Genomic DNA, 18,550 nt, shown 5'->3' with positions numbered 1-18,550 from the left:
TTGAATATATCTGAAACTGTAACAGAGGAAACTTCTCAGAGGATGCCTCTTGTACCTTTTGAAAGTTGTCTAAATACCAGGAAGAAAAGAAGGCTAATGAAGCACCCTGAATCATCTGGTTATAGTATTCCTTGGGAATCTAACATTGAAGAAAGCTTATATTTGGAAAGGGGTGATCTATTTGATTGAACTGTAGGTCAGATAACCAGCAGTCCATGTGCCAGAGTGATGCTCTAGTTGTCTTACTCTCTCTCATCAACAAATAAATCTTACTAAAAAAAATCACTTTACAAAATCAGGTCCTGAGTAGTACTACACTGAAAGGCACTAATAAAGTTTGTAGAATAGAAGAGACTTCTGGAGGTGGGGCTTCAGAATAGCAGCAGCTGCATCTTCTCCTCTCCCCCCTTACAACTGAGAATAACAAAGATCACTTAAGAACACAAGAAGACAAGATTTGGAATACTTTGGGAACCTGCCAAGTCACGGGTAAGTGCAAATGTGTGTGGCTCATGGATAGAGAGGGGTCTAAGGAGATATTCCTGGGGCTGAAAGCTCGTCGGGAGTGACTGGTAACAGTCTGGCAGTTTGCCAGTTGAAGTACCACCTCCCGTCTGAGTTGTACCAACAAATAAACTGCTGAGAGAAGGAGAGGATCCCCTAAGGCTCACCAAATGCAACTGTGAGTCTCCACTGTTACTGTCCCTTGGAGGTTGGAGCAGCAGTGGGGAGGCCCAGTGCTGACATTGGGGGATGAGAACTGACCAGGAAACTCAGGAGAAGACATACACAACCAGTTGTCTGGAAGTGGGGCTGTACAGTGGGAGCCTTTCCACATTGTTCTCCTAATGAATTCAGAAACACATTGAATAATTGGCTCAGAACCTGCAAGATTTGTTTAGAAACTCACAGGGCCAAGGAGTACTGCCCAGCTAGACTCTTGCTGTTTTCAGAGAAGCCTAATGGGCCTGGGCCTTTGGACCCTTGGGGCATGGGAGTTTCTTTGCATAACCACTGTGCTATCTCATCCCCAAACCATTTTATCTCTAGGTTAGAAGTAATTAAACTAAACAATCTACTTATAGTTCAAAATCCCACAGGCTCCCATAGCCTACAGGAAAGAAAAAAAAAATAAGAGGTTTTAATAGCAACCTGTTTCACCTCAAGGATTGAGACAACACTGAAACAACTGTTAATTTTTATAACTGTGAACTCTTTAAGTACTTTACTTAAACACAAGTCAATCCAGGCAAGTGTAACTAGTGGACTGAATAGTACCAAGAGAGGGACCTCATAATACACTATATACAAGGGTTAAACCAAGAAGAAACACTGGAGAAATGAACCAGAACAAAAGCCAGGATAACCCCCCAACCCAAAGGAAGAAACACATAAGAATGAGGACAAGAATCAAACCCTAACTGAGTCATTAGACAAAGGAGTGAGGAAAGTGTTTGAAAGTAATATCATCAGAAAAGGGGAAATGGCAAATGAGACTTTGAAAGAAAACACTGATTATCTCAAGGTAGTTAGCTGAAAGCTGAAATAGCTGAGTTAAGAACACAACTAGCTGAACAAGCTAAAACAGTATCAAAACAGGGTAACAAAATAGATGAGCTACAGAAAACAACAGAGGGGAGAGAGAATAGAATTAAGTGAGGCAGAAAACAGATTTACCAAGATTGAAGATGAATTAGAAAAAACTAAGAAGAGATCTCAAAAAGAGATTGAGAGATACTGAAAATAACAACAGAGTTATATGGGATGACTTCAAAAGAAGCAATATATGCAATATTGGCTTACCAGAAGAAGAAAGAGAGGGAGGGGAAGAAAGCATTCTACATGACATAGTAGCTGAGAACTTCCCTACTCTAGACAACATAAAAAACATAGAAGCTCAGAGGGTCCCAAACAGAATTAACCCAGACTTAAAGACGCCAAGACACATATTTAGAATGAAAAGGAGTAAGGATAAAGGATTCTGATGGCTGCAAGAGAAAAACAAAGAATCACTTACAGGGGAAAACCCATAAGATTAGCAACAGATTTCTCCACACAAACACTACAGGCCAAAAGAGAATGGCAAGCTATCTATCGAGTTCTCAATGAGAAAGGCTTTCAACCAAGACTACTATATCCTGCTAGACTGTCATTAAGACTAGATGGAAGCAGGGAGTCAGGCGGTAGTGCTGCAGGTTAAGCACAGGTGGCGCAAAGCTCAAGGACCGGCATAAGGATCCCAGTTTGAGCTCCCGGCTCTCCACCTGCAGGGAGTCGCTTCACAGGTGGTGAAGCAGGTCTGCAGATGTCTGTCTTTCTCTCCCCCTCTCTGTCTTCCCCTCCTCTCTCCATTTCTTTCTGTCCTATCCAACAACAACATCAATAACAACAACAATAATAACTACAACAGTAAAAAACAAAAACAAAAAACAAGGGCAACAAAAGGGAAAAAAAAAAAAAGACTAGATGGAAGCATAAAAACCTTCTCAGACAAGCAACAATTGAACTATCACCAAGCCTGCCCTGCAAGAAGTTCTGAAAGGTCTCTTATAATATACAATCAGGTTACCATAAACATGCCATATGTCAGAATATTAAAAAAATTACAATAATGGTATTAAAATATCTTCAATCTATGATACCAATAAATGTCAATGGCCTGAATTCACCTATTTAAAGACACAGAGTAGGAAGATGGATCAGAAAACACAACCCAACCATATGTTTTCTGTAGGAATCCCACCTAACTCAACAAGACAAACACAGACTCAAAGTAAAAGGATGGAAAACTACCATACAAGTGAATGGACCACCAAAAAGGGCAGGAACAATTCTCAATCTGACGTGATACACCCTGAAGTAAATAAAACCTAAAATCTGTAGGATCATAATGTTGGTAGTGACTTTTGTCAATTCAAGTTCAAGGATGAAGTAATTCTTGTGAGGCTGCTTGCATTTAGCTTTTACCTAATATGTAATCTTTGAGTAACAAGACAGAAAAAATTGTTTTCAAGAATATGACAATCAATTCTTTCACTGTTCACTTATAAGTAAAGCTTCATAGAGTATCAGAACTAGGAGAGTCTTAGTTATCATTCTGATATGTAAATACTTTTACCAGCATTACAACTTCTAAAAGTCAGAAAAGTCATGTCATGATTTTCTCTTTTCTTTTCTTTTGAATATCTGCAACTTAATTTTGAATCTTCTTCTTTTTAAAAACATTTTTATTGTCTTGATTAGATAGAGACAGCCAGAAATTGAGAGGGAAGGGGGAGATACAGAGGGAGAGAGACAGAGACACCTGCAGTCCTGCATCACTACTTGTGAAACTTTCCCCCTGCAGGTGAGGGCTGGGGACTTGAACCTAGGTCCTTGTGTACTGTAATGTGTGCACTTAACCAGGTGCATCACCATCCAGCCCAGTCATGTTATGATTTTCTATGCAAAAATGTGTCATGACTTTTCTGATAGCCCAACAGTAAATATAGATATGTATTGGCAAATATTTGAAATTATACACACACATACGCACACACAAAGTTAGTATTTACTGGTATATACATTACAGCCAATTATTGAAAATATAACCCTATTTCAGAGTAATTAAGACAGTAATTAAATTACCACATTTTTGAAAATTTCTTTATTGGGGGATTAATGTTTTACATTCGACAGTAAATACAATAGTTTGTACATGCATAACATTTCTCAGTTTTCCACATAACATTACAACCCCCACTAGGTCCTCTGTCATCCTTTTTGGACCTGTATTCTCCCCCCTCCAACCCCATCCACCCCAGTCTTTTACTTTGGTGCAATATACCAACTCCAGTTCAGGTTCTACTTGTGTTTTCTCTTCTGATCTTGTTTTTCAACTTCTGCTTGAGAGTGAGATCATCCCATATTCATCCTTCTCTTTCTGATTTATTTCATTTAACATAATTTCTTCAAGCTCCATTCATGATCGGCTGAAAATGGTGAAGTCACTGTTTTTAATAGCTGAGTAGTATTCCATTGTGTATATAGACCACAACTTGCTCAGCCACTCATCTGCTGTTGGACACCTGAATTGCTTTCAGGCTTTGGCTATTACAAATTGTGCTGCTATGAACATAGGTATATATAAATCTTTTTGGATGGATGTGTTGGGTTCCTTAGGATATATCCCCAGGAGAGGAATTGTAGGGTCATAGGGTAGGTCCACTTCTAGCCTTGTGAGAGTTCTCTAGACTGGTCTCTGCAGGGGTTGGACCAATTTACATTCCCACCAGCAGTGGAGGAGTGTTCCTTTGACCCCACAACCTCTCCAGCATTTGCTGATGCTGCCTTTTCTGATGTATGACATTCTCACAGGAATGAAGTGGTATCTCATTGTTGTCTTTATTTGCATTTCTCTGACAATCAAAGACTTGGAGCATTTTTTTCATGTGTTTCTTGGCCTTTTGGATCTCTTCTGTGGTGAACATTCTGTCCATGTCCTCGCCCCATTTTTGGATGGGGCTATTTGTTTTCTTGTGGTTGAGTTTGGCAAGCTCTTTTATATATTTTGGTTACTAGCCTCTTGTTTGATGTATGGTATGTAAAGATCTCCCATTCTGTGAGGGGCCTCTTAGTTTGTGTACTGGTTTCTTTTGCTGTGCAGAAGCTTTTTAATTTGATGTAGTCCCATAGGTTTATATTTGCCTTAGTCTTTTTTGTAACTGGATTCGATTCATTGGAGATGTCTTTAAAATTTATCTGGAAAAGAGTTCTGCCAATATTTTCCTCTTAGTATCAATAGTTTCTAGTCTAACATCTAACTCCTTGATCCACTTGGAATTTACTTTTGTATTTGGTGAAATACAGTGGTTCAGCTTCATTCTTTTGCATGTTTCAATCCATTTTTTTCCCAACATCAGTTGTTGAAGAAACTCTGCTTTCCCCATTTAATAGTCTGGGCACCTCTGTCAAAGATTAGACATCCATAGGTGTGGGGACTTACTTCTGGGCTCTCAATTCAATTCCACTGGTCAGTGCTTCTACTCATGTTCCAGTACCAAGCAGTTTTTATGACAATGGCCCTAAATACAATTTGAGAACTGGGAGTGTGATGTCTCCAGTTCTGTTCTTTCTTCTCAAGATTGTTTTGGCAATTCTAGGTCTTTTCTGGTTCCAGATAAACATTTGTCTCATTTATTCTATTCTCCTAAAAAATGTGTTTGGGATGTTGATGAGGATAACATTTAATCTGTATATGGCTCTGGGTAGTATATTCATTTTAATGATGTTAATTATTCCAACCCATGAACATGGAATATCTTTCTACTTCTTTGTGTTTTTTTCAATTTCTTTGAGTAGTGACTCATAATTTTCAGTATACAAGTCTTTCACTTCTTTGGTTAGGTTTAAGATTACTACATTTTCAAGCTAGATAGTTCACTGGGTAGGGCATGTGTCTTGACATGTGCGCGGTCTAGATTTGAACTCCAGTGTTGCATGTAAGTACCATGGCACAAGGGAAACTCTAGAGCTGTGGCTCCTGCCCCTGCCCCCTTCTCTAAATGAATAAGCTGAGAGTGGTGAAACTGCTAATGTGAGAGGCCGTGATTCTGGGGGGAAAAGGTCATATTTTCATAAAATGCAATCCTTTATATCTGTGAACAAGAATGATGAAGCTTTTTATATACTGATACAGAATGATCTCGAAGATATATTGTAAAATGGAGAAAGCAGGGTGTACTGGTTTTTATTTATGATTTACATGAAAGTTTCAGCAAGCTTTATATAAAATGTGAAAGGCATTTATGTTACCATTGTGAACAATTTTAAATGGGAGAAAGTGCATACATGTTGTTTGTAAGCATCTATTTTAACTTTGGCATAGGAAGACAGAATGGGGTAACACTGTAATCCTTGGGAGAGGAACTGTTCAGATGTGGTTAGGAACAGAAGAAACATTTCTCATGAACTATTCTTGTGTAATTTTTGAAATATGAATCATATAAACTGTATTTCCTATTTTACAAAATCAAAATAGGGGGCTATTTTCGGCAGTAGTGCAGCGGATTAAGCACACATGGTGCAAAGCACAAGGACCAGTGTAAGGATCCCAGTTCAAGCCCCCGGCTCCCCACCCACAGGGGGGTTGCTTTGCAAGTGCTGAAGCAGATCTGCAGATGTCTATATTTCCTCCTCTCTCTGTCCTATCCAACAACAGATATAACAACAATAACAATAAAAACCACAACAAGGGCAACAACAGGGCAACAAAATGGGAAAAATAGCCTCCAGGAGCAGTGGATTTATAGTGCTGGCTCTGAGCCCCATCGATAATGCCTGGAGGCAAAAAAATATCAAATCAATAAGTACAACTCCCTTATATTACAAAAGAGGTAACTAAGGCTCATGTTACTTAATGACAGAAGTACACTCTTCTTCTTCTTCTTTTTTTTTTTTTTTTTAACCTCCAGGGTTATCACTGGGGCTTGGTGTCTGCACTGTGAATCCACTGTTCCTGGTAGACATTTTTTAATTGGACAGGACAGACAGAAATTGAGAGAGGAATGGGACAAAGAGATGAAGAGAGAAAGACCTGCTTCACTGCCTGTGAGGCAAACCCCCTGCAGGTGGGGAACCAGGGGCTTAAAGTGGGATTCTTGTGTGGATCCTTGTGCTTAACCTGGTACACCATAGCCCGGCACCCCACAAGTACATTTTTTAACAAACTGTACCTACAAAATCTACTTATATAAGGGTTCTTATACCACTAGGCTCCCCATTTTCTCCAGCCCTCCTGTTTCTCCAGAAGGTTTGCTTGGATGGAGCAAAGTGGGTGGGGTTCCTGAGCTTTACATATCCTGTTTCTCTTATCCACTCTCACTTTTTTGTACAAAGTTCAAGTATACAATACATTCTTCACAATGGTTTTTAGGAAAGCTTTTATTTGTCTGGTCTAGAATAAGACAAATCAAATTTGATATGTCAGGCAAACAAACTAAAAAGATCCTTTAGTTATGCAATGACAGAAAGGGCCTAAGTCCAGTGAGGAGTGATCTCTCAGTTACTGTATACTCCATTCCTCTGATAGCTTTTGTGGCTGGCTAAGCCACATCCTGGAATAAAGTAATCATGAAATGATCCTTTTCATACTCCTTTTACTGGATCCTTCTGTAATCTTAATATGTTCCAGTGGTTTAATGTAAGTGCTTCGGTATGATCAGTATGATTTACATAAATATTTCAGTGTATTTTATAGATAGTATGAAAGAGTAAAGTACTGTGTCAGGCATCAAACCTCTAAGCTCTAGAATTGTTTGCCAACTATGACATTAACAAATCACTCAAATTCAGTAAATACCAGTTCCTTTATTTGTTAAGTGGATATAAAAAATACCTACCCTGCTAATCTCAGAGTTGTGAAGAGCAAATAAGATGTCAAAATCTAGAGGCCAGGAGGTGGTGCACCTAGTTGTGAATGCAAGGACACAAGTCAAGTCTCTGGTCCCCACCTACAGCAGAAAAGTTTCACAAATGGTGAAGCATTTCCCTTCTTTCTCCCCCTTCCTTCTTGACTTCTCTCTGCCTCTATCCAGTACAGAATAAATCAATATTTTTCTTACAACATATGTCAAAATACTTTCTGAGATATTATCAATAGTTTGATTAGTCATTACATGACAAAACTGATCTCTAAATTCTGACACCCAAGTCACATAGATGGTTTACTCTTCTATCAAAGTATATAGCCTCTTATACCATGATTTAAAGAGCACTAGTTGGGGCCAGACAGTGGTGCACCTGGTTAAGTGCACACACTACAGTGTGCAAGGACTCAGATTCAAGCCCTTGTTCCCCATCTGCAGCTTCATGAGTGGTGAAGTAGAGGTACAGTTGTTTCTCGGTCTCTCTCCCTCTCTTCTAAATTTGTTTGTTTATAATCAGTAATTAAATAAGTAAAAAATAAATTAAAAATAAAGAACACTAGTTAGTCAGATACATATATATTGTCAAAGCACTGTTTTAACAACAGTCTTTAATCAAGTCATTTAAAGGCCCTTCTTGCTTAAAAGTGACTTAGATTTTAATTATCTAAGTCACAATGTTGTTGGTTTGCCTGTGGAAAGTAATGAGAATTAATTTGGTATGAGGGGAAAAAAAGCATTTTAACTGTTCCTGTTTCACTTTTCTGTTCCTTTAATTAATAAAGGATGACAATGTAAATGCATTAAAAGAATGTAACCAAAGAGGAGAACAGTAGTTCAATTATCACAGATGTATTAGGAAAAGTATATAGCTAGGAATCAGAAGACATGGGTTTTTAGATCCTGCTCTTGGGGCTTATTATTTGCTTGATCTTGAGGAATTCACTGACCCCCCCACACACAGACCGCTGCACCTCCTCCCTCCCCCACCCACTCAGTGCTAACGCCTCAAGCACATATATATGATTCTAATGTTCACAGTCTACTTTTTCACATAATAGACAGTGACTGTGTTAGAGAGAGAAGAGATATCACAGCATCTGAGCTTTCCCTGAGGATATGGTGCTCCTATGTGGTGCTAGGATTCAAACCTCAGCCCACACAAAAGATAAAAGCAAGCATTCTATCTAGTGAGCTATCTCCTGGCCACAGAAGAAATCAATCTCTTCATTTATCCATTCATTCAAATTTATTGTGTATCCATTAAGTGAAGATACTGTGATGATTTCTATTCTCAATTTTGAATAGAAATATACAGAAAAAATTGAGAAGCCCAGTCTGACACACACACACACACACACACACACACACACACACACACACACACACACACACACATAATTTAGTGTATGAGCTGTACTAAGAAGTACAGGCTGTGTGGAAGCTGACAAAAAGTAATCAGAAAAACTATTAGGATAGGGGCCTGTGGGTACACAGTTAACAGTATTCCATTCATAAATAGAACAACTACATTTTAAGTGTTCTCAATGACTTCAAAATTATATAGTATAGTTTTGATTGATTTCTCTACCTATTTAGGAAAAGTTTCAACTTGTCTTAAAAAAAAAAAAAAGAAAGAAAAAGAGAAGAGAAGGCCCCCTAACATTTCACTGGATGCTGAGCTTTATTTTCTTTAATGCTCACCCTCAAAGTCATTTCTCATATTAACTTTTGGAATGCAGGTTTCCATGCTGCATTGCATAATGTCCTCAGCCTAAAAAAGCAGGGTGTAAACTAAAGCCTTTGTGTAAAGAAAAACAGGTAGGGTGGGCCCTTCTCAACCCTTTCCTTCTCTGCAGGGCTTTGAATTCCTAAGGATGGGCCCCTCCTCTGCTTAGGGATGTTACTTAAATCTTGAAATGCTATAACTCAAAGCAATGGAACTTCAAAAGCATTTCCTTCTCAGCCCCTACTATAAGATTTCTCTTGGCACAAACTGCTTATTTTAATGTACTAAGTATCAGAGTTTCCATTTTCAATTTACAACTTTCCTATGTACACTCTACCTTATATCCTTTTTATTTATTTGTTTATTTTGAGGAGACAGACTTCACATACATGTGATTTCACTGCTCTTAGGCAGGCTTTTTCATTCAGATAGAAAGAGGGACAGACAGAGAAAGAAGGAGATACACCATGGCACTGGAGCTTCCCCAGGTGCTGTGTCACTTCCATATGGGCTGGGGTTAGGACCTGGGCACAGGCAGCGCAAGGCATGCACCTTATCTAGTGATGTTGACTTATATTCTTAGTAGATTATCCCATAGAACTCTCATACTAGTTTTTGCCAGTTGCATTAGTTCTTGCAAATATATAATTTAGTAAAATAAAGCAATGAAGTATAAAGGAGAAGCAAACAATGATTAGTATGGGTGTACTTATATATAAAAATTGTCGGGACCAGACAGTGGTTCACATTAAAGTGCATAAGGACCCTGGTTCAATCCCCTGGTTCCGATCTGCAGGGGGGAAGCTTCACAAGTGGTGAAATAGGGCTGCAGGTGTCTCTCTGTCTCTCTCCCTCTCTATCTCCCTGCCCCTCTAATTTTTTCTCTGTCTCTATACAATAGTAAATAAATAAATAAATAAATATAAAAACTGTTATCTTTGTGGAAAAACTGCAGGTTTGAAAGGAGTTGTTAAAATTAGCACATCTGGGGCTTAGACCTCTAACAGATCTCTCTGTCCACCGTCACTGGTCATCTCCATCAGGAACAACACAGTGTACCCCTCGGTGGGCCTATAGGACCTTGCCCTCAATGTGGATCAACAATGGTAGGGACAGCCCCATTCTCTGAAGGGAGGCTGGGCCAACATACTCTACCACTCAGAAAGATGGGTCTTGTAATGAGTGCAGCCTAGAATGTTCCCAGCTGTGACCACAGAAAGTGAGCTCAGACCTACAGGGATGCAGAAGTTACACAGAATATGGACCCCATATCAAATCTATGGGATTTACAGTTAATAATATTTATATACTTTTCCCCATATTTGGGAGCTACTCTCTTCCCTGATCCAGCTTTCTAGTCTTACTTCCAACTCGGACACCATCTCCTCAGACCCCACCATCTTCCCTTTGGTCCACCTGCATGTTAGCTGTTGTGCTCAGGCAAAAATTAGTAAAGTTATGGGCCCCTTGGAATATACTTAAAATAGACCTACTAGCTTTTTTCCAAAATGGAGACTCCCAAATCTTATCTGCTATTTTCTTGCCTTTAGGTTTCTGATTATTAAACAATTTTTTTCTGCTTTATATCTTAATGCTTTTCAGTCATCAACTTGCAGATGCTACCATGATGCCAACCTGACTCTCCCGGGCAAATGACTTCACTAATGTGTTCTGGAACCCCACCTCTTCAGAGCCCTGACCCACTAGGGAAAGAGAGAAACAATTGGGAGTATGGATCGACCTGCCAACGCCCATGTTCAGTCGAGAAGCAGTTACAGAAGCCAGACGTTTGGCACCTCAGCTTTGGATCCTGGGTCCAAGCTTCCAGAGGGATAAAGAATAGGAAAATTTTCAAGGGAAGGTATGGGGTAAAGAATGCTGGTTGTGGGAATCGTACCCCTTTTATCCTACAGTCTTTTCAATATTTTCATTTTATAAATAAATTTTAAAAAATTAGGTGGGGGGGGCAGGCGGTAGCGCACTGTGTTAAATGCACGTAGTAGGATGTGTAAGGACCTGCACAAGCATCTTGAAGTTTGATCCCAGTTACATATGATAGAGCAATGCTCTGGTTCTCTTTCTCTAGTTTCAAAAGGCCAACCAGAGGTCAGGAGATAGCTCAATTGGTAGAGCACTAGCCTTATCAAGTGTAAGGTACTGGGTTCAAGTACTGATACCACATGGGCACTCCATGAATGGTACAAGAGCTCGATGGACAGTGGAGGGATATATTCCACCATCGTAGGGCTCTCTCTCCTGCTCTTCTTTTCTCTTTCTGTCTCTCTCTCCTCTTTTTCTAAGAAGAAAAACTTAAAACACTAATCTGGGGAGGCTGTCCACATGATACCACATACATAGGAGTCTCTGCGTTCAACTCCTTGGCACTGCAAATAAAATAAAAGAGCTAATTAAACACCTTGGATAAAACACCTTACTCAAGGATGCAAGATAGGTGCTTGAATAATCAAAAAATATATATTTAATTCAGAGACAGATACCAGCAGAATACCAGCCAGTCTTTTTTTTAATTTGGTGCAAGCAATTGAACCAGGGTCTCATGCATACAACAAAAAAAAAATTTTACCACTAGCCACCTCCCTGCATCCCTCCCTCCAGGCTTTCCTTCCTTCCTTCCTTCTCTCCCATCCCCCCCCTTTTTTTGATTTTTGCTAATGGTCAAACTCAGTGTTTCACATAAAGGAAGTATGTTCCTTATTAATTTCCAGCCCTGGCTCATTTGAAGCATGTTTTTAAAAAGCACTGCTCAGTGCTATAGGGATAATGATCAGTGTTAGGGAGAGGAATTAGAAAGATCTATATTGGGGGTTGGGCGGTGGCGCATGTGGTGCAAAGCGCAAGGACCGGAGTAAGGATCCTGATTCGAGCCCCTGGCTCCCCACCTGCAGGGGAGTCGCTTCACAGGCGGTGAAGCAGGTCTGCAGGTGTCTGTCTTTCTCTACCCCTCTCTGTCTTCCCCATCTCTCTCCATTTCTCTCTGTCCTGTCCAACAACGAACAACATCAACAATGGCAATAATAATAACCACAAGGAGGCTTCAACAACAAGGGCAACAAAAGGGGTAAAAAATGGCCTCCAGGAGCGGTGGATTCATGGTGCAGGCACCGAGCCCAGCAATAACCCAGGAGGGGAAAAAAAAAAGATCTATATTGCTTATCTAGTTCATTCTCTCCCTCTCTCTCTCTCTCTCTCTCTTTTTAACCCTGTGAAAAGGAGCCAGTCCCGCACTCTATAGAGAAAGCTATCTGCAACAAGTTCCAGTTCCAGTGTTTGGGTTGCATCACTATTAGCCTTCACAGCTTTAACCATCTTAATCTATAAAATAAACCAGGAAGCAGACAACAGTTCTGTCCCTCAACCTCACTAATAAAAATTAGACTTATAAATAATATTTCTAGTTATCCTACTTCCCTCCTCCAGAGCTTCAAACAGTAGTAAAACTATCTTTAATTAACAAAAGAGATGAAGCAACCCATACAGTTCACAGCTAGCACAGCATTTTTACCTTTTTGGAAACTACTTGTAAAAGACAAGATGTATTGCTAGGCTCTCAGGGACAGAAAAAAACAAAAAACAAACAGAGAGTAAGTTAAGGACTAAGAGTACAAGTAGGAATTCCATTACTCAACTTAAAGCATTCATGAGAACCCATTATGCTAAGAAGGCATAGTTTTCTTGGACGTAACAAGGCGAATAAGCTGTATCCTTGAGATTACAATTTAGTGGAAGTACACAGACTATAATAAAAAGCAGAAAAAAATGTGAAAAGAGGTATGAAGTTCTCTGGGAGGGAGCCATAAATCATTTCATTTCTGTTGCAGGCTAACAGAATAAAACATTCCTTGTGTTAACAAACTGAGGGAAGCCCTTAGTAAGAGGCATGGAAATGGAGGAGACTATTGTTTATCTGTTTACCCACAATCTGGCTAAACCAGACCTACCTAGAGACTATTTCAAGAATGACACTAGGTTACCAAAGACTTACATAAGATAGAGGTGGAACTTAGAAGCAGAGGAGTTAGAAACAATGGATGAGTTAAGTCTGTGGCAGGAAGACAACAAAACCCAGGTAAAGGCTGAAGCCAAGGATTTTCAATTTGTAAAGATTCCTTCTTTCCATCACTATTAGAACAGTCTTAGCTCTCCTGTAGTCACTTCCATGGATTCTAGAGAGGAGACCTCCTTGAAAGATGTATACCACAGTCTAGCAATAACCAATTCTGTAAGAGCACACAACACTTCATGGTCCTGATCACCCATCAGCTGCTAAATCTTCAACCCTGAGACCAGGGACCCAACCTCAGTCTGCCCTTTACTCTGTGTGACCTCGGACTAGTCACTCAAGTGCTTACTTAGTAGATCCTTGACTTCCCTGTCTGTAAATTACGAGGAGACTGGGATTGGATTCAGTGACCTCTAAGGTCTAAATGCATCTTGACCAGCTGGACGCATAGAAACACCAAACAAATGGCCCGCTGATTACAGACCCATATAATGAAATAAACACAAGCGGTAGGGGCGTCAGGACCGTTTTACAAACCGAAAACCTCAGGCAGCAAGCACCGGTCCCAAGGTCAGCATTCCAGCTATATCACCGCAGGGGCCGGGCTCAAAGCCCAAGTCTCTAGCCCGTTCCAGGCCCTTTCTCCGACCTAAAAAGAGTGATGTGGGTGGCCGGGGTCCTTGTCCCAGAGGGGGAAAAAAATAAACCCTGCCTGTGTGTGGCTGCAGGGAGTGATGGAAGGGCCTCTTACATTTCCAGATCCAGTCCTGCCGCCGGCACCTCTGCCTCAGATCCTCAAGCCGTCACCACGACGCGACTCTGCAAAGCCCCCTGCAATTCTGCCCCGCAGGACGTGTACACCACCGCCACCTAGGCCGCGGATTCCCGCCCCTGACCCGCCCCCAGAGTCGATGACCTATCGCGGCGCAGGATTTCCAGCTCCCGCGAGTTTCACCTCCCCTGCGGGGGTGGAGCGGCTTACGTCCCGAGGCGCGCGTGACTTCCAGGTCCTCCTATTTGCCTTTGTCCCACCTTCTTCTGCACCTTAGTCTCCTCCTGTTGGATCTATCCTGCGGGACTTCGGTCTGTCGGAAAGCAGCGCGCGCTGCCGCGACATTTCACGACTTCAGCAGTGGCGGAGCCTGCGAAAGCTCCGACTTCCTTCCCGCTGCTGGGCCAAAGCTGCCACAATGTTCGGTGCGGGAGACGAAGACGATACTGATTTTCTCTCGCCCAGTGGCGGGTGAGTGAGTGAGAAGTGTGGGCCCGAGGACGAAGCTAGTGGTTGAGGCCTGGGACAGGAGGCGGTGGTCATCTCGTAGACCTCTGTTCTACTTCCGGATCCAGCCTCGGCAGCATTCCCTTGCTCTGCACCGCTAGAATGGCTGCAGAACGCAAAACTGTTGTCTGTCCACTTGGCATTTCCCCCGTGTGCAGCCTAGCACTGCTGTTCACTTCTTGCTCTCTGGGTGACAGTTTTTCTTTCTGTGGAGTGGGGGTGATTGCTGATGAGACAGTCTGCTTTAGAGTGTTTGTAGGAGCCGCCAATAAGAGACTTCTCCGTGATCAGGGCGGTGGCACTTACCACCCTACTGATCAACTGGAGCATCCTTGGGGGCCCAGCTCATAGGTTACTTTTTGTGTACTTTTCCCTAGTCCCTTTCTCCCACGGCCCTGGTAGAATACACTGTTTTCTTCATCCCCAAAGTTAGACATGCTTATTATGCACGCACATCGAACTTACTAGGTCAGGAACCTTGATAGGACAAGTTCCTTAAATGGTTCTTCTCTATGTGGCGCCCAGCACGCAGTACCTGCCACTTAGTGCTTAGGAAGTACTTTGGAATGAATAATAGTTGTGAAGTTGCATTCAGAAGCTTGAACGTTATGTAGAGACTTTGGTTACTGCTGCCTGCTTCCAGTTACTTATAATGTAGGGGTACAAATCTTCTCAAGGCTAGGCTTAATCTTTTCCAGTAATTGGTCTTTCCCCTTGTGTTGTGAACAACTTGACTCCCGTCAAACTCCTTCTTTTTTTCTTTTCCCTCCAGGGTTATTGCTGGGACTCGGTGCCTGCACTTGAATCCACTGTTTCTGGAGGCCATTTTTTTCCTTTTGTTGTCCTTGTTGTTTATCGTTTTTGTTGTTGTTATTGCTGTCGTCGTTGCTGGATAGGACAGAGAGAAATTGAGAGAGGAGAGGAAAACAGAGAGGGGGAGAGATAGACATCTGCAGACCTGCTTCACCTCCAGTGAAGTGACCCACCTGCAGGTGGGGAGCGGGGGGGGGGGGGGTGCTTGAACCGGGATCCTTGCGCTTCTTACCATGTGCGCATAACCCACTGTGCCACTGCCTAGCCCCCATCCCGTCAAACTTCTAAACTGCCAAATTGATTATTTCAGAGCCATTCTTTGAAGAAGTATTTAAAGTGTTTAAGTATGTACAGTAGGATGATGAATACAGCAATACATTACCCTCATTGTACTAACTGCTTAGAGGTTATAAAGAGGATTAAACTGTTGGGCCTGCCCTCCAGTTGCTTGCAGTCCTGCTGGAGCATTCAGTATAAGAATGGCTATAAAATAATACTGGCTCTCTTTTGTTCTTAAATAGGACCTTTTGATTACACTGTGACACAGCAGACTGAACCTGAGATTTTGGAGCCTCAGGCTTGAGAATCACTTTGCATAACCATTATGCAAAGCCATTATACCCCCCCCCCCACTCTACATTACTTATCCTTAAGTCTTCTTTTTACTTTTGGCCACCCTATCCCATCCTTGTCCCCACTTTAGATGCCCTACATAAACTTGGTTCTACTTAGTGTTCTGTCTTTTGCTCAGTTATTTGAGAGAATTAAACTGTTGCTTCTCGACCTTTTGGTAAGGTTCCTTTTTTTTTTGTTGTTGTTGTTGTTTTACCCAAAACATTCATGAAAATTTCCATATAGTCCAGCCTACATCTAATCAATGTTTCTTTTTTGTTTTCCGTACAAGTCTGCTTTGTTAGTGCCAGTTCCTTCTAGTGATTTCCAAGATATACTTTAAATTCATATGTTTCGTTAGGTGACAGTATTTGGGGGCAAATCTGTAAAGGAATGTTAGGGCTACTTTCATACAGCAAGCAGTACTTTGTAGGGTAGATAATGACAGTCATGTGTCCTTTTTTCCCCCTCCACATTTCTGGCCTGAAGCAAGCTCTTGGTGGCTGAGCTGTGCTCCTTTCCTGTGGTAGGCTCATCCTGTAGCAGGCACATCAAAACACTTTAGTTCTAGGCATGTGACTGCTTTTAGACTGATAGCAACTAATTCAGTGAAGAAAAAAGGCTTAGTAAATAGTTTATACAGATGACTTATTTCTGTTCCCAGAAAAATCAGTGAAATCAAATCAAATTTCAGATTAAGAATATAGAAAGTTTCACTAACATTCTCTGCTTTAGTTATTCCTTTTGATTTTCTTTAAGGAAGTAGAACACATGACAGTGAACATTGCAGCTGCTTTTCATTTCCTCTTGATTTACTGTAAATATACTGGCTTATTAATTTTTAAGTATCAAGACTTAAATGTATACTGCTAAATTGATTAAACAGAAACCTTCATGCTAACTGCACTGGCTAACATTTATTTAAAAGTGTAACTACTAGGGGGCAGGTGGTGGTGCACTCAGTTAAGCAGAAATGCCACCATGCTCAAGGACCTGGTTTCAGCCCCCACTCCCCACAAGCAGTGGGGTTGCTTCAGAAGCAGTGAAGCAGATCTGCAGATGTTTGTCTTTCTTCTTCTATATCTCCCCTTCCCTCTCAATTTCTTTCTGTCCTGTCAAGATAGAAAAGAATAAAGGAAAAAATGGCCACCAGGAGTGGTGGATTTGTAGTGCAGATACCGAGCCCCAGTGATAACCCTGATGGCAACTGGAAAAGAAAAAGTGATTAGTGGGACTGCATGGTGGCACAGCATTCACATTATCATGTGCCAGGACCTGAGTTCCAACCTGTATATTTCATTGAATTTTGGACTTTTATGTAAAGTCCTTGAAAAAAATCACTTTTGATAGTCAATTATAACTAGCATTTAGCATATTATCAACATTAATTCCTTAAAAAAAAAACACCCAGGAGTCTGTCGGTAGCGCCATGGGTTAAGCGCACGTGGCGCAAAGCGCAAGGACCGGTATAAGGATCCCTGTTTGAGCCCCCAGCTCCCCACCTGCGGGGGAGTCACTTCACAAGCCGTGAAGCAGGTCTGCAGGTGTCTGTCTTTCTCTCCCCCTCTCTGTCTTCCCCTCCTCTCTCCATTTCTCTCTGTCCTATCTAACAATGATGACATCAATAACTACAACAATAATACTACAATTAAAAAAAAACAAGGGCAACAAAAGAGAAAATAAATAAATATTTTTAAAAAACCCAAAATGTTTATTTATTTAATTAGAGACATACCAGAGCACCACTGATTCATATGCAGTACGTGGCATCCAGCCCTGGGCCTTACTCATGCAAGGAATGCTCTCTTATTCACTAAGCTATTCTCCAGCCCCCAATTCCTAATGTGTATTAAAATTTTTTTTTTATATTCATTTATTCCCTTTTGTTGCCCTTGTTGTTTTATTGTTGTAGTTATTATTGTTGTTATTGATGTCATTGTTGTTGGATAGGAAAGAGAGAAATGGAGAGGGGGGGAAGCCAGAGAGGGGGAGAGAAAGATAGACACCTGCAGACCGGCTTCACCGCCTGTGAAGCGACTCCCCTGCAGGTGGGGAGCCAGGGGCTCAAACCGGGATCCTTATGCCGGCCCTTGCACTTTGCACCATGTGCCTTAACCCGCTGTGCTACTGCCCGACTCCCCACTAATGTGTATTTCTTGAGTAATTTAAGTGCTGAGATTTAAAAGAAAGCATTCATGTCCTTTTCAGTTTTTTAGAGGTTGGACAAATATCAAATATCCTATCAGATAGATTAATAGGAGAAAAAGTTAAGTTTAATAATAGCACATATACTTCCAGTATATATTGGAGAGACTGAGAGAAAGACTGACTTGTCCACATGCCTTGAAGCACTATCTTTAATTAGATTGGCAAATTGTAGAGGATTCTGGGGAGGGTGAGGAGTTCAACTAGGAAGGAAGATTACTTTAAAAATCACTGTAGAGCACAGGCATGCAGACCCAAGTCCCTTTCTGTTGACCAGGTACTACACAGAAGAGGCCTTTATCTCAAAAGTAATCTTCACTCTGTCTTCAGAGATGTACTGCCTATGAGATTAATCTTTTGGTAGAGGGCTGAGGTGACAGAATAATGGTTATTCAAAAAGCCTTTTGTGCCTGAGGCACCAAAGGTCCCAGGTTCAATCCCCAGCATCACCATAAATAACCAAGTTTGGTGGAAGGAAGGTAAGGGAG

The 18,550-nt window shown here is 41.2% G+C and overlaps 2 protein-coding genes across 6 annotated transcripts in view; one reads left to right on the top strand and one right to left on the bottom strand.

The window, feature by feature from the left end:
- The window catches only part of SLC31A1 (solute carrier family 31 member 1), a 62,092-nt gene extending 48,032 nt beyond the window's left edge, over positions 1-14,060 (bottom strand). The window contains exons 1-2 of one of the 2 annotated variants that reach the window (XM_060199970.1): positions 13,905-14,030; positions 7,380-7,490 (exon numbers count right to left, since the gene is read on the bottom strand). The gene's annotated coding sequence lies outside the window, so the exon portion shown is untranslated. Of the gene's footprint in view, positions 1-7,379; positions 7,491-13,904 lie in introns of both variants that reach the window. The other variant, XM_007526737.3, reaches the window with a different exon arrangement.
- A 138-nt stretch (positions 14,061-14,198) lies between these two features.
- FKBP15 (FKBP prolyl isomerase family member 15) overlaps positions 14,199-18,550 on the top strand; it is a 78,814-nt gene continuing 74,462 nt past the window's right edge. For 2 of the 4 annotated variants that reach the window (XM_060199968.1, XM_060199967.1), the window contains exon 1: positions 14,199-14,396. In XM_060199968.1, coding sequence (XP_060055951.1) covers positions 14,344-14,396 — 53 coding nt within the window. In that variant the 5' untranslated portion in view covers positions 14,199-14,343. The remainder of the gene's footprint in view (positions 14,397-18,550) is intronic. The other 2 variants (XM_007526736.3, XM_060199969.1) reach the window with 1 other exon arrangement.

Source organism: Erinaceus europaeus, chromosome 10 (assembly GCF_950295315.1).
Source record: "Erinaceus europaeus chromosome 10, mEriEur2.1, whole genome shotgun sequence".
NCBI lineage: Eukaryota > Metazoa > Chordata > Mammalia > Eulipotyphla > Erinaceidae > Erinaceus > Erinaceus europaeus.
Note: the sequence above shows the minus strand (reverse complement) of the source record. Positions and strands in the feature narration are given on the sequence as shown.